Source organism: Capra hircus, chromosome 18 (assembly GCF_001704415.2).
Source record: "Capra hircus breed San Clemente chromosome 18, ASM170441v1, whole genome shotgun sequence".
Taxonomy (NCBI): Eukaryota; Metazoa; Chordata; class Mammalia; order Artiodactyla; family Bovidae; genus Capra; species Capra hircus.
Window position 1 is genome coordinate 60,121,322 of NC_030825.1, and position 17,370 is coordinate 60,138,691.

Consider the following 17,370-nt stretch of genomic DNA (forward strand, 5'->3'; position numbering starts at 1 on the left):
TTATTGCAGTTGCAGAGTACCTGAACTAAAGTCATCAGAGAATACATAGAGTGAAAAAGGTAAAGGATTTGCCACAACCACTGAGTCTGGGAAGTATGGCTCCACTATGTTCCTATCTGGTGACTTTTGGGTAAGATCCTTGCCACACACATTACATTGCTGTGTGTTTTCTCCAGGATAAATACTCTGATACTAGTGGTGAGATCTGAGGATCTGAGGATAGGGTTTTTTTTTTTTTAAACATTTGTGGAATTGGTGAGGAATCTTTCATAAATACATTTATATCTCCCTTCTATCCAGTATGAATTTTCTCATGAAGCCTAAGATGTTGCCACATTCATGATATTTGTATGGTTTTTCAGTAAGATGAATTCTCTGAGCAACTGTAGGGTGTGAATTTTGAACTTTGAAATTTCAAGAATTCTACCATATATCACATTCACATGAGTTTCTCTCATGTATGGATTTTCTGATGTTTAGTGAGTGCTGAGACCTGAATAAAGGATTTTCCACACTCGAAACATTTGAAAGGTTTCTCTATATGTATTCTCCAATGTTTTTTAAGGTGTGAATTTTGACTGAAGAACTTGCCACACTCATTACATCTGAAAGGTCTCTCTCCATTATGAATTCTCCAGTGAAGTTGAAGATGTGGTTTTCGACCGAAGACTTTTCCACACTCATCACACTTGTAAGGTTTCTCACCAGTATGAACCGTCTGATGACTTAAAAGGGTAGACTTTAGACGAAAGGCCTCGCCACACTCATCACATCTGTAACGTTTCTCTCCAGTATGAACTGTCCGATGGCTTAAAAGGGTTGACTTTAGACGAAAGGCCTTGCCACAATCATCACATTTGTAACGTTTCTCTCCAGTATGAACTGTCTGATGGCTTAAAAGGGTTGACTTTAGATGAAAGGCCTTGCCACACTGATCACATTTATAAGGTTTCTCTCCGGTATGAACTGTCTGATGCCTTAAAAGGGTTGACTTTAGACGAAAGACCTTGCCACATTCATCACATTTGTAAGGTTTCTCTCCAGTATGAACTGTCTGATGACTTAAAAGGGTTGACTTTTCACGAAAGGCCTTGCCACACTTATCACATCTGTAAGGTTTCTCTCCAGTATGAACTGTCTGATGCCTTAGAAGGGTTGACTTTAGACGAAAGGCCTTGCCACACTCATCACATTTGTAAGGTTTCTCTCCAGTATGAACTGTGTGATGACGAGCAAGCTTTGACTTTCGGCTGAAGACTTTGTCACATGTATCACATTTAAATAATTTCTTTCCTGTATGAATTTTCTTATGTCTCCTGAGGTATGAGCTGTCAGTAAAGGCCTTACCACACTCATCACAAGGTTTCTCTCCAGTATGAACTGTCTGATGACTTAAAAGGGTTGACTTTAAACGAAAGGCCTTGCCACACTTATCACATTTGTAAGGTTTCTCTCCAGTATGAACTGTTTGATGCCTTAAAAGGTTTGACTTTAGACGAAAGGCCTTGCCACACTCATCACATATGTAAGGTTTCTCTCCAGTATGAACCGTTCGATGACTTAAAAGGGCTGAATTTTGGCCAAAGACTTTGTCACATATATCACATTTAAATAATTTCTTTCCTGTATGACTTTTCTTATGTCTCCTGAGGTGTGAGCTGTGAGCAAAGGCCTTGCCACACTCTTCACATTTGTAAGGTTTCTCTCCAGTATGAACTGTCTTATGACTTAAAAGGGTTGACTTTACACGAAACGCCTTGCCACACTCATCACATTTGTAAGGTTTCTCTCCAGTATGAACTGTCTGATGACTTAAAAGGCTTGATTTTACACAAAAGGCCTTGCCACACTCATCACATTTGTAAGGTTTCTCTCCAGTATGAACTGTCTGATGACTTAAAAGGGTTGACTTTACACAAAAGGTCTTGCCACACTCATCACATTTGTAAGGTTTCTCTCCAGTATGAACCGTCTGATGACTTAAAAGGCTTGACTTTACACGAAAGGCCTTGTCACACTCATCACATTTGTAAGGTTTCTCTCCAGTGTGAACTGTCTTATGACTTAAAAGGGTTAACTTTACACGAAAGGCCATGCCACACACATCACATTTGTAAGGTATCTCTCCAGTATGAAATGTCTGATGTCTTAAAAAGGTTGACTTTACATGAAAGGCCATGTCACATTCATCACATTTGTAAGGTTTCTCGCCAGTATGAACTGTCTGATGACTTAAAAGGCTTGATTTTACACAAAAGGCCTTGCCACACTCATCACATTTGTAAGGTTTCTCTCCAGTATGAACTGTCTGATGACTTAAAAGGGTTGACTTTAAACGAAAGGCCTTCCCACACTCATCACATTTGTAACGTTTCTCTCCAGTATGAACTGTCTGATGACTTAAAAGTGTTGACTTTAGACGAAAGGCCTTGCCACACTCATCGCATTTGTAAGGTTTCTCTCCAGTATGAACTGTCTGATGCCTCAAAAGGGTTGACTTTACACAAAAAGACTTGCCACACTCATCACATTTGTAAGGTTTCTCTCCAGTATGAACTGTCTTATGCCGTAAAAGGGTTAACTTTACACGAAAGGCCATGCCACACTCATCACATTTGTAAGGTTTCTCTCCAGTATGAACTGTCTGATGACTTAAAAGGCTTGACTTTACACGAAAGGCCATGCCACACTCATCACATTTGTAAGGTTTCTCTCCAGTATGAAGTGTCTGATGAATTAAAAGGGTTGACTTTACACGAAAGGCCTTGCCACACTCATCACATTTGTAAGGTTTCTCTCCAGTATGAATTGTCTGATGACTTAAAAGGCTTGACTTTACACGAAAGGCCTTGTCACACTCTTCACATTTGTAAGGTTTCTCTCCAGTGTGAACTGTCTGATGACTTAAAAGGGTTAACTTTACACGAAAGGCCATGCCACACTCATCACATTTGTAAGGCTTCTCTCCAGTATGAATTGTCTGATGACTTAAAAGGCTTGACTTTACACGAAAGGCCTTGCCACACTCATCACATCTGTAAGGTTTTCCCTTGCGCGCTTTGAGTTCTTGTGTTGTTACTGAAGGATTCATAAAATCATTCCCATATATATTAGGAACACTGGTTTGGACACAAGGAGGAATTCTTTGAAGTGGTGAAAATGAGAAACTGTTGTTGACAGAACTCTTAACTTGATTATATTCAGAAATTATTCCACCAGTTTGAAACATCTGCAGTTTATCCTGAAAGTTAAATCCAAACCTGTTTGCAAAGGGCTTGATGCCTGCATCCTTTCTATCATGCAAATCTCTTCCAGCAGGCACATTTCCATTAAGGCTTACAGGTGTGCCTTTGTAATTTCTTTTGTCATCTCTCCCCTGACACTCAAAGTCACACATATTTTCCTGACTTTCCCAAAGATGAACATGTTTGATTTCACAGCTTTCAGGTCTTCCCAGCATCAATGTTTGGAATGTTTCTAGTTTATCTCTGTTCGCTTTGGGTTGTAAAAGCTTGATCACATGTGTAGGTGAGATATCTACAAGATAAAAAGAATCATAGGTATCCTGCTCACAATAATTCAAAAATAAATGTTTCATGTTGAATACGTATTACACCAAAAGTAATACTTACATCAGGTTATGAAACACCACAATGATCACCTTAAGTGTTTAGAAACACTAAGGGAATATAATTCTTAACTTAAGAAAGCATAACATAAATTCACCATTACAGTAGCCTAGTATTAAAAACCATATGCCAAACACACTCACATTGGACAATCTTATAGCAACTCTCAAAAACAGAGTGTTTTTCTACCAGGACCCTTAGGAACGTATTGCTGGGAGCCAGCACCAGGAGTCCCACCAGTGACAAAGGTCATGAGGTTAAGGGGTCCAACAGGTAAAAGCGAGTCAGGCCGTAAGGGAGCCTTGTTGGATTTTCTTGAGCATCTACCCCCAAAACCAGAGTCTGCCTGCCGTAGTGCATTATGGTTTTCGCTTATGCTTCTGACATGAACAGGGGCTGTCCCCCACCACCTTCCCCTAAAAAGAATTAACATAGAGTTCCAGTCAATAAGTCTCCTGGGCGTAAAAAGAATGTCTCGGCTCTGATAGCTTTCTAACTTACCTGACCCATCTGTCCTGACTTTTACAACTACGCATGTGATTGTTTACAGCCCCATAACCGCGAGAGGCATGAAGCTTAAAACATCTTAAAGATACAGAGCCTTTTTTGAAGAGCTAAGAATTATATCAGTGTAGGTTTTCATTGTTGAGTTAAAGACTGCTGCCAGGCCTCCATATCCTTTATCTTTTAGGCACCTGGAGGATATTAATCAATGTAATTAGGATGTAGAAAAAAGAACATAGTAGTTTTGATGTTAGCAATACTAGACTTTTGAGTTAATAAATTTTCTCTTTGTTATAAATCACTGTACTACTCTTTCCTTGTTATAAATTGTTGTGTCCTTGCTATGTAAGAATGTAACCTTAATTAGTGCTTTCTGAGAGTGACACCAGACTTTAGTAAGAACAACACTTTTAGGGAAAATAAGTTTTCTGCTTGACGGACCCTTATCAGAAAAGGGCCATGAAATGCTAATAGGCCTCTTGGCCAGATGATGTAAATCACCTAAGACCTGTGTATACAGCTAAGCATGCAGAGAGAAAGCCTGGTGTTGATAAGGGTCAGGGCTGCTGACCCTGCATGACTTTGTATTATCCATTGATATCTATGTACAACTAGAAGTATAAAAGCTTTTCCTGGAAAATAAAGGACGGACCAGTTTTTCGGACCAGTTCCTGGAAAGACTGGCTTCCTTCATGTCTTCTTTTCTTTCTTACTCTATTTTCTGGCTGATTCCCGGCTGGGGCAGAGAGACTCATCATGTCTACTTATTTGCCTGGGCTTCTAAGACCCACATGAGAGCAAGCCCAAGGCAGGGCACTCTCCGCTATTCAGGCAGGCACCTGTGGCCTTACACAGACGGTGAAAGTCCCTTGTCTGAGGCTTTATTGTCTTTCTATGTAAACCAAGGAATACAGCCTCTTTCTCTCCTCTCTTCTCTTAACTGCAAACTCTTCTCTCTCTCTAAATCTATATATCTCTTTCGCCACGGCGTCCTCAGTTTGAATTACCCTGGATCAACTGGGGCTGGTCGCCGGCAACATATCAATCAACAATTGTCTCAAATTGAGAAGAAAAATACAACACTATCATTGTATTCTGCAAACTTACTGTACATAAATACATTCTAAACAATATAATACATATTTTAACAGTAAATAATCCAAAACCAAGCTTACCCAATTAATAATTAACTTTTCATAATTGGTTGTTTATAATTGAAAACAAATGGGAAAATGAAGAATACGACTAAAGCAATTTTTTGGAAACAACATAGTTTTTTAAATCTGCTATAGAAGTACATATCCAAAAAGAAAAGGCATTTTACAATGTTAACAAGTAGTATGTGTCAACTGTATTGCAAGAATACACGCTAAAAGACCATCATCTGTAAATGACACATAAATTAAGATGTAAAATATTCACTGGTTTTCTAACAACCAATAAACAATGCAGTCTCCACCTATGTTGTTGTTGTTCAGTCGCTCAGTTGTGTTTGCCTCTTTGCGACACTGTGGACTGTAGTGCACCGGACTCCTCAGTCTATGGATTTCCCAGGCAAGAATAGTGGAGTGGGTTGCCATTTCCTTCTCCATGGGATCTTCCTGACTCAGGAATCAGGAAGCATCTTCTGCATTAGCAGGCGAATTCTTTACCACTGAGCCACCAAGGAAGGCTAATCTCTAGCCATGTACTATTCTTAATTACCTAGTTTAATGGCACCAAAATATAACAAATAAAAAGCGAGTGCTCTGTGTATTGATTGACCAGGGTCAGACACAATATTGCTGAAAAACGTTGCAAGTGAAATGCATACAAGATATAATGTAGTTGAGGTCTGACAGAAAACAAAATTTGGTAAAGCCATTATCCTTCAATTAAAAAATAAATAAAATTTTAAGAAGATATAATGTAGACCTAGAACAAATAATTTCACAATTTGTATGGAAATACAAAAAACCTCGAATAGCCAAAGCAATCTTGAGAAAGAAGAATGGAACTGGAGGAATCAACCTGCCTGACTTTAGCCTCTACTAAAAAGACACAGTCATGAAGACAGTATGGTACTGGCACAAAGACAGAAATATAGATCAACGGAACAAGATAGAAAGCCCAGAGATAAATCCACACATCTATGGACACCATATCTTTGACAAAAGGGGCAAGAATATACAATGGATTAAAGACAATCTCTTTAACAAGTGGTGCTGGGAAAACTGGTCACCACTTGTAAAAGAAGGAAACTAGATCACTTTCTAACACCATACACAAAAATAAACTCAAAATGGATTAAAGATCTAAACAGAAGACCAGAAACTATGAAACTCCTAGAGGAGAACATAGGCAAAACACTCTACCACATACATCACAGCAGGATCCTCTATGACCCACCTCCCAGAATATTGGAAATAATAGCAAAAATAAACAAACAGGACCTAATTAAACTTAAAAGCTTCTGCACAACAAAGGAAACTATAAGCAGGGTGAAAAGACAGCCTTCAGAATGGGAGAAAATAACAGCAAATAAAGCAACTGACAAACAACCAATCTCAAAAATATACAAGCAATTCCTGCAGCTCAATTCCAGAAAAATAAACGACCCAATCAAAAAATGGGCCAAGAACTATATAGACATTTCTCCAAAGAAGACATACAGATGGCTACCAAACACATGAAAAGATGCTCAACATCACTCATTATCAGAGAAATGCAAATCAAAACCACAATGAGGTACCATTTCATGCCAGTCATAATGGCTGTGATCCAAAAGTCCAGAAGCAATAAATGCTGGAGAGGGTGTGGAGAAAAGGGAACCTGCTTACACTACAGGTGGGATACAAACTAGTACAGCAACTATGGAAAACAGTATGGAGATTCCTTAAAAAACTGGAAATAGAACTGCCTTATGACCCAGCAATCCCACTGCTGGGCATACACACTGAGGAAACCAGAATTGAAAGAGACATGTGTACCCCAATGTTCATCACAGCACTGTTTATAATAGCCAGGACATGGAAGCAACCTAGATGTCCATCAGCAGATGAACAGATAAGAAGGCTGTGGTACATATACACAATGGAGTATCACTCAGCCATTAAAGAGAATTCATTTGAATCAGTTGTAATGAGGTGGATGAAACTGAAGCCTATTACACAGAGTGAAGTAAGCCAGAGAGGAAAATACCAATACAATATACTAACTCATATATATGGAATTTAGAAAGATGGTAACGATAACCCTGTATGCAAGACAGCAAATGAGACACAGATGTATAGAACATTCTTTTGGACTCTGTGGGAGAGGGAAAGGGTGGGATGATTTGGGAGAATGGCATTGAAACATGTATAATATCATATATGAAACGAATCGCCAGTCCAGGTTTGATGCATGATACTGGATGCTTGGGGCTGGTGCACTGGGATGACCCAGAGGGATGGTACGGGGAGGGAGGAGGGAGCGGGGTTCAGGATGGGGAACATGTGTATACCTGTGGTGGACTCATGTTGATGTATGGCAAAACCAATACAATATTGTAAAGTAATTAACCTCCAATTAAAATAAATACATTTATATTTTCAAAAAAGATATAATGTAGATAAAGTCATATCATAAAGAACATGACAGAATATAGATATTACCTTTTTTAGACAAATAAATTTTGAGTATTTACTATAAAACATGTACTACTGACAGCACTAATTTGCTTTAAAAGGCTTGAGGTAAACTAACAAGCTTTCCTCTAATCAGAGTAGGAGACACACCCAATTGGCCCACAAAGTGGTAAGAGGACCAGGATATGAATCTGAACCTACTGGGACGACTGAAAAAACTTATTTGTAAACATGACCACTCACCGAATGAATAGACTAGAAAATATTAAAAAATAAATACAAGGAACTTAGAAAGAAAATATCAAAGAAGATACAAGACAGAAGTAGTCTGTTTAACTATTATTCAACCACCCCATCTCGAAATGGGTTGTGAGTCATCATGGATGCACAGAGTGATTTAGGTCATGTCCTGAGAAACATGTTCAATAAATGATCAGACATTATCTTTACAGTGAGAGTATGTAGAAGGTGGAGGGATGTGATAGGTAAGAACAATGTTTCCATCCATATCAAGGTACTATGTGAGGACTGGTCAGGACTAAGAAAGGGCCTGTGTGGAACATAGGGTACACAGGTTTATGTCAGATATCAGCTTGTGACCGCATGTCTTTGTGAAAATAACGGACAGCGTAAACTTATATACTGACTTTAAAAGAAAAGAACTGGTTCAGCAGGTTTATGGGCATTATACTATGGGTATGGGACAGAAACAAGAGAGATTTTAAACGTGTGATATATGGAGAAAGCAGGATAATACCTGTTATACTATTTACAATGTGATGTATCCAACTCTGATTTTGTAACTTACAATGGAATGCTTATATTCAAGAAAAACATACACAATATTCCAGGATATTGTGTAAGAATCTTATTAGCAGAAATCAGAAGGAAAATCCAGGAAAAGGCTATCTAAACCTGGGTTCCTCTGCCAAGTATGATTAACCTCTCTATTGGACATTTACTTCGTTTCTTCTTCCAGACATGGTCATCTCAAGATCGAGGAGTATCAAACGAAAGGAGGGATTGACACTGACTCTGGAAGGCCTTCCCAGTTAAAAAAGCCTTTCTGAGGCATCCAACTCTTTTTTGTAGAAAAAGGCTTTATTCTCCTAGACATTCCCTGAGTTCAAAAGAGCAGATTCAAACTGTTACTAACACATTAAAGGACATGAAATGATCATACCACGATCAAGTGGGATTTATTGCAGGGATGCAAGATTTCTCAATATCCACAAGTTAATCACTATGATACACCACAGTAACAGTTGAAGACTAAAAACCATATGATCATAAATAGATGCAGAAAAGGTTCTGACAAAATTCAAGTGCCATTTATGATAAAAAGACCCTTCAGAAAGTCAGCACAGATGGACCCTACCTCAACATAATTAAGACTGTATATGTCAAACACACAGCTAACATCATACTCAACAGGGAAAAACTGAAAGCACTCCCCTTAACAACATGAGTAAGACAAGAATGTTCACTATTGCCACTTTAATTGAACATATTTTTGGAAGTCCTAGCCACAACAATCAGAAAAGAAAAAGAAATAAAAGGAATTCAAGGTAAAAAAAAAAATAAAGGAAAAGTAAAACTGTCACTATGATGCTACACACAGAAAATCCCGAAGATGCCACCACATAACTACTAGACCTCTTCAATGAACAGGGTAAACTTGCTGGATACAAAATATATAGAAAACGGCTGTATTTCTATACACTAATAATGATATATCAGAAAATGAAATTAATGAAACAATCCCATTCACCATCTCAGAGAAAACAATACAATTCTAAGGAATAAACCTACGTTAAAAGTCAAAAGAACTGTACTCATGAAACTATAACATGCTGATGACTGATACCAAAGATGACACAGATGGCACAAACATATACCATATTCTTGGACTGTCAAAATGACCATATTATCCAAGGCAATCTACATATTCAATGCAACCCTTATCAAATTAACAATGACATATTTCATAAAACAAAGAAAAACTTAATTTGTACCAAAATACAAATAATACAAAATACAGATACAAAATACAAACACAAAATATCTAAAATGATCTTGAGAAAGAAGTACAGAGCTGGAGGAATCATGTTCCCTGAGTTCAGACTATACTACCAATTGACAGTCAACAAAGTGAAAGTGAAGTTGCTCAGTTGTGTCCAACTCTTTGTGACCCCATCGACTGTAGACTACCAGGTTCCTCTGTCCATGGGATTTTCCAGGCAAGAATACTGAAATAGGTTGCCATTTCCTTCTCCAGATCTTCCTGACCCAGGGACTGAACCTGGGTCTCCTGCATTGTAGGCAGATGGCTTTACGATCTGAGCCAGCAGGGAAGTGGTATAATGATGGCACAAAACAGAAACACACATCAGTAGAACAGGACAGAAAACCCAGAAATAAACCAATTTACTTAGAGTCAATTATTCTATAACAAAGGAGGAAAGAATATAGAATGAAGAAGTCTCTTTAATAAGTGATGCTGGGATAAATGGATAGTTACATGAAAAAGAATGAAATTCCAACATTCTCTAACACCACATACAAAAATAAACTCAACATGTGTTAAACATCTAAATGCAATACCAGATACTATAAAATTCATAGTGGAAAACAAATGCCAAACACTGACTAAATGTCAGCAATTTTTTTTTGAATTTTATCTCTTAGGCTCATGGTAATAAAAGCAAAATCAAACAAATGAGACCTAATTGAATTTAAAACCTTTTAGCAAAGCAAAGGAAAGCAAAAAAAGAACAAAAATTCAACTTGTGGACTATGAGACTACATATGCAAATGATGCTACCTATAATAAGGGATTTATCCAAAATATACAAACAGTTCATACAGCGTAATATCAAAACAAATAACCCAATCAAAAACTGGGCAGAAGATCAAAACAGACACTTCTCCAAAGGAGACAAACAGATGGCCAACAGTCACCTGAAAAGATGCTTGACGTCTCTACTTATGAGAGAGATACAAAACAAAACCACAAAAATGTATCACCTCACACTGGTCAGAATGACCACCATCAAAAAGTCTACTAACAATAAATGCTTGAGAGGGTGTGGAGAAAAGAGAACCCTCCTACACTGTTGGAAGGAACATAAATTGGTACTGCCACTTTGGAGAAAAGCATGGAGGTTCCATAAAGAACTAAAAATAGAGCTATCACATGAAGCAGCAATTCCAATCCTGGGCATATATCCAGAAAGGATGAAAACTAATTCAAAATGATACATGCACCCCAATGTTTTTAGCAGCACTATTTATACCAGCCAAAACACGGCACCTAAATGTTCACTGACAGACAAAGGGATAAAGAATATGTGGTACATATATACAAGGGAATATTGTGAAGTGAAAGTAGCTCAGCCGTATCCAACTCTTTAAGACCCCATGACCTGCAGCTGCCAGACTCCTGTCCATACAATTCTCCAGGCAAGAACATTGGAGTGAGTTGCCACCTCCACAGCATAAAACACAATGAAGTAATGCCTTTTGCAGCAATATAGACAGATTTAGGGATTAGTCTAAGTGAAATCAAACAGACAAAGACAAATATCATAGGATATTATACGTTAAACTGAAATAAATGATACAAATGAACTTATTCACAAAATAAGCTCACCAGAATAAAAAATAGACTTATGGTTACCAAAGGGGATAGTACAGGATGGTGATGGCGGCAGGAAAGGGAGAGATAAATTAGGACTCTGAATATTTACAAACTAATGTATATACAAAATACATAAACAACAAGAACCTACGATATAGCTCAGGGAACTATATTGAATATATTGTAAACTGCTGTATACCTCAAACACAAAATTATAAATTAACTATACTTAAAAAGTGGAGAAGGAAATGGCAACCCACTCCAGTATTCTTGCCTGGAGAATCCCAAGGACAGAGAGGCCTGGTGGGCTGCCGTCTATGGGGTCGCACAGAATCGCACACAGCTTAAGCAAATTGGCATGCATGCTTTGGAGAAAGAAATGGCAACCTAGCCAGTGTTTTTGCCTGTAGAATCCCAGCGACAGAGGAGCCTGGTGGGCTGCCGTCTGTGGGGTCACACAGAGTCAGACACGACTGACGCGACTTAGCAGCAGAGGCAGCAGCATACCTAAAAAGAATGGTTAAAACAAAAACAAAAACACCTCTTGCGGAGATGTTCCTAAAAGATGTTTCACAAGGGTATAAAAACTACTAAATGGGGGCAGCAGTCTATGAAACAAGACATGTTGACAAAACTGAATACCCACCAGCAAAAGAATTTACTTGGAACATTATCTTACACTACAGACAAAAGCGAACTCAAAATGGTTCAAAGACCTAAACCTAAGTCCCAAATGTATAAAACTCCTAGAAGTAAATGTGCAGGAAATGTTTCTGCAAATTGGACCCACAAATGATTTACCAGATATAACACCAAAAGCACAGGCCACAAAATAAAACCAGATATTAATAAATTAAACTGTATCAAAATTATAAACTACTCTGCATTACACTGCAGTGAGTCTGAAAAGACAATCAACAGTAGAAGAGAAAATATGTAGAAATCATACATCTGAGAGTAAGTGAGTACAAAGAATATATAAAGAATTTTAAGAGGGACTGATCACCAGTTCCACCATAGGGACCATTCCCCAATCAAACATCCAACGTGTTGCAAATACAAAACAGAAACACAAAGAGTAACACAGAAATTTGAACTCAGTGATAAATTAAAAAATAACTACAACGCACAGAACAACAGTGCAGCGAATAGCCTCATAGATACGAGAATGTGAACTTGGACAAAGTTGTCCTGGGATAAATTCCCGTGCCATTTACAGAGGCTAAAATATATGGTCCTTGATACACAGCAACAACACTGTCATGGTGCCCTTGACAGAGTCTCCAAAGCCAGAAAATAACCTGGAAAGATGTATCAGGCTCTCGTGATACTTTCTCTCTCATAATCCAAGAACTAACCACTCTACAGGATAGCTTCAAGTGGAGACTTCAAGTGGTGACTTTGTACAGAGCAAGAAAATAACATTAGGAATAGTGTCTCCATCACAGTTTTCTGTTACCTACTAAATCCATTCCACAGAGACTCACCAGAGGCTGACAATTAAACATAGGTGGATTATCAAAGCAAGGAAACCAGATAAACTTTCAGACCCTCAGGAATAGATTTCAAAGAAGTTGAAGAGGTAAAATGATACAAAGTAAGGAGGATGGAACATCAGGAACAGTTGACATTCCCAGACGGGGCAGAGCAGCACAAGAGTAAAACTAACACAACATGAAGGTCAGACATTACAGCATCTTGAGATGGGACCATGCGCTCAGCCTACAGATGGCAAGCTAAGAGCGTGAGAGTCACATATGCTCCCCTTGCAGGATCTAAGATCAAAAAGATGATCTCCCTACCCACTCTTACAATTTACTAAGTAACAACCACAGAGGATCCAATCCACCAACTTGTTCCAGTTCTAAACAGAAAAAAACAGCCCTTTTGAGATACTCGTTTTTCTTTATATGTTGTAGTTTTGGCTACTTTTACATCACTCCCCACTGTCCAGAGCTTTTTCTCATGCTCCAATGTGGAGATAATATTCAGATCAGAAACAGAAATTCTGGGACTCCCCTGGTGATCCAGTGGTTAAGACTCTGCATTTCCAATGCAGGGGGGGAAGGTTTGATCCTTAGGAGGGAACTAAGATTCCACATGTAGAATGGTGCAGCTAAAAAAAAGTAAACAAGTAAGCAAAAACAAACCAGTAGATATTCAGCATTATCAGAAGAAAGAAATCTAAAGTGCTGTGGATTTTTTTAAACCCTGAGCCAAAAGTCAAAAGGTAGAAAATAGGAAATCGGGTTTTTTGGTATTTTTTTGTTAACATTTGCTAGTGAGCTTTGTAGATAATTAACCTCTGGGACAACCTCATATATGACATGAAACAGACACAGCATCTGAAGAGGGTCAGTTTAACTTTGTGAAGTTGTGTCATGCCCCAGTAACCAGAACTCTCAGATGAAAGACATCAGGGCCTCCCAAGGGGCACACAGGGAAAATGAAGATACCCAAGGACAGCTCTGGAAGGAAGTCATCCTCACCCACAGACAGCAGGTTTCTGTAGGTCTCCAGCATCACGTCCCTGTACAAGGCCCTCTGAGCAGGGTCCAGGAATTCCCACTCCTCCTGAGTGAATTCGATGGCCACATCCTCAGAGGTCAGTCGTTCCTGAAATGAAACCACATGTCACCAAAAGGGCCATGAAAAGTTCTCATTTTCATGCAAAAGAGAAAGGGTAGTAAGGGGTACGGATTGACTTGGTTGAAGTGTGTGTTCTAACAGATCCACGCAGGGGTATCTGGAGAAATTATGCATCTCTAATTTTAATTTCTTATGGTTTTTCATATGGCCTTATGAGATCCTCCAATTAATATGGATTTTTCATCACTGTTCAAAGTCCATGAAATATATAAAAATAAAGCTCAACACTGTTTTGGCTATACAGAAGTGTCACATATTATGTTCTACCCAGTGAGTGCAATTCATGATCTAGATGAGGTACAGCATGAGTGGTGTCTTCAGAGATGACAAAGTCCACGGCACTTTTAATGGAAAGGCCAAAATTTTCAGGTATGATGTTGATAACAGCAGCAAGGACTAAAAGTGTCTGAAGGCTTCCTGTTGCTCTGAATTACTATAGTATTACTCTAAACATTAAATAAGTACTTTACAGGCAAGAACCTGTCATCAATATAATAGCTCATTAAAGAACCATCTGTTCCCACCTTAGAGAAGAAAACCTGTGTCACAGACACTCTGAGAAACTTGACTCAGATCAAGAAGGTAAGAAATGTTACATGAAGCACCTGAACTCAGAAGCTTGGGCTCAGCAACTGAAGCTTAAGCATCTAACAGTTAATACAGAGAACATTACAAGTCCTTTGACAGAGGGCTCCTAAAGAAAACTTGAAAGAAGTCCAAGGTGAGCCTTCTCCCTGCCCCTCTGTCTTCTCTGCAGGGGGAGCAGCTCTCGGGCCTCGGGCCTTCATCCCTTGAAAATGGACACCTGTGCCAAATTAGGCTCTACCCCCTCCCTGATCGGGAGAACCTCCCCCCTGTTGAGTGATCACTGTCCACAGTGGTGGTGAAGGACTGGAGACACTGACTGATGAGTGCCACAGCAGCTTGGCAGGCCCAGATCCCCGGACCATCTCACTTATTCCTACCCAGAGCTTCCAAACCAGTGCCATTTCAAAGGACTTTGACACAGCAGCCAAGTTCCCTGGAGCTGGAGCTGCCACAGCAGGGGTGGCTGGCTCCAGGGCTGGAAGTGGGACTGTGTTCGGGAGCTTCATCACTGTTATGCCAGGAACCCTTTTCTGAAACAGTAGTTCTTGTAAGCCACGTGGCTTGGCCCTCTCAAAGGCCATGGGGCTCTTTTGCCTGATGGTGGTCTAGTTCACCTTTTCACGATATGAAGGAGCTGTTTCCACCTCCCATAGTTCTTTCTCCTATGTCTGCCCTGTATGTTCCCTTTCCTGGAACTCCCCAGGCAGCCTGGCCAAAGTGGTGGGCTCAGGGTTTGACAAAAGGAAAACAAATAAATATTGTATTAATATGAAAAAAAAAAGTCCAAGGTGAACAATGTGAAATGGCATGAAAGGTCATTATAGACGTGGATACAGAAACACAACTGTTAGTAATTTACTACTTAAAACACTAAGGATTGTTTAGAAAATTTCAAGGCCACAGATTATACTGATAACATAATTTCAACTGAAAAAAACAGTGATATTTTGTTTTTAAATTATGATGTCTTCTGTCTAAACCAGACTTGCACATGCATGCATACTTATCTATAAAAAATTAACTGAAATGAGAGGATTTGTCTTTTGATAGATTTTTTGGATAATTTTATATTATCATTTTATTCACATGTATTTCAGCATCCTTCAGATGATAAAAATGTATTTTTTGTACTCAGCTGAGGTTGTCAACAGGATTCTATACTAGGCTACCAAAAGAAAACCGGTAAAAACATTAAAAAAAAAAAAGAATACTTGAACTCAATTCATAATAACATTACCATATACAAAGATACAATTTTATCCGTTTAAATTTACACAGCAAGGCATTAACAGAAGCCAAAGACTTTGCTTTTTTTCCCATTAATAAAACTGATTTCAAATTAGAAGAGTCATTAGATTATGACAAAAAAGAATTATCACAACAGCAAAGTAAAAAATTTCTCGGAGAATTAAAAATCTTGGCAAAAAATAATATGGAAAAAAATACAGTCATTAAGCAAGACTATCTGAAGAAACATCATGATAGGAAGGAAACATTCAATACATTCCCTCGGAAATTACAGTGGCACGAAAGGAGCTGTCCAGGGTGCCTGTCTTTCACCACCATACGATGCACAGGAGCAGGGGCCACTAGAAGAAGTAACAGGAGGAAAAAACCAGGGCAAGAGACACAGAGTTCGTCAGAGTTGAAACAGGTAGTACTCACAAACCTAAGGACATGGACAGGTGAAAAGTGAAAGGATGGAAAAAGACAGTCCATCCTAAAGAGAGCAGGGGAGACTGTTATATCAGACAAAATAAACTGAAGAAAAAAAAAGTGCAATGAGATAAATATTGTATAATGATAAAATGGTCAATTTACCCAAAAGCTGTAACAAGTAAAAATATATATACATCTAACATTAGATATCTCAGAAAAATGAAGCAAATATTGAACAGGCATGTACAGATCACACGGCCCAAAAAAAGCAGAAAACACATGTATCTCAAGGACACAGAAACCATTCTCTATGAGAGACCACGTTAGGCCAAAATTAACCATTTTAAGAGACTGATAACATAAAAGTATCTTCCCTAACAACAACAAAATAAACACAAGAAAAAAAGAAACTTTCTCACATGTGGACATTAAACAGCTCACTCTTACACCACAAATGGCTCTAAGAAAAAAATCACATGGAAATTTTAAAATACATGGATCAAAACGAAAAAACAACATTACAAAACTTATAACACACAGAGACCACTGTACTAAAAGGAAAGTCTGAAAGGTTAAATGCTTACAGTAAAAAAAAGAAAATATCTTAAATCTGAATATTTTTAGACCTCTAGGAAGCAAAAAACTGAAAACAAACTAAACTCAAGTTTAGCAGAAGGAAACATGTAAGAAAGAAAGATTAAACCAGAGATACAATAGAAAGTAGAAAAATATAATAATAAGCCAAGAGTTGATGTTTTGAATAACTGTATAGGAAAACCCCCACCTAGACTAAGGACAAGAGAAAAAATGATCCAAATAACTAAAAACAGATATGAAACAGGAGGGATTACAACTGATGTCAAAGAAAGTTTCTAAAGATAGGAAGTACTATGACCAATAATGCCTATAAGTGACAGTATACAGGAGATACTGGCAAATTCTTAGAAACATACAAACTATTTTACTTATTAAGAAATAAAATAATTGAGAAGGGTTGAAAGTGAAAGTGTTAGCCACTCAGTCATGTCTGACTCTTTGTGACCTCATGGACTGTAGCCCACAAGGCTCCTCTGTCCATGGAATTTCTCCAGAC

The 17,370-nt window shown here is 38.4% G+C and overlaps 1 protein-coding gene across 4 annotated transcripts in view; it reads right to left on the reverse strand.

Annotated features, from left to right (window-relative positions):
• The window catches only part of LOC102191785 (zinc finger protein 665-like), a 46,171-nt gene continuing 29,026 nt past the window's right edge, over positions 226 to 17,370 (reverse strand). For all 4 annotated transcript variants that reach the window (XM_018062969.1, XM_018062971.1, XM_018062970.1 and 1 more), the window contains 2 exons: positions 13,871 to 13,997; positions 226 to 3,537 (listed from right to left, as the gene is read on the reverse strand). In XM_018062969.1, coding sequence (XP_017918458.1) covers positions 455 to 3,537; positions 13,871 to 13,997 — 3,210 coding nt within the window. In that variant the 3' untranslated portion in view covers positions 226 to 454. The remainder of the gene's footprint in view (positions 3,538 to 13,870; positions 13,998 to 17,370) is intronic.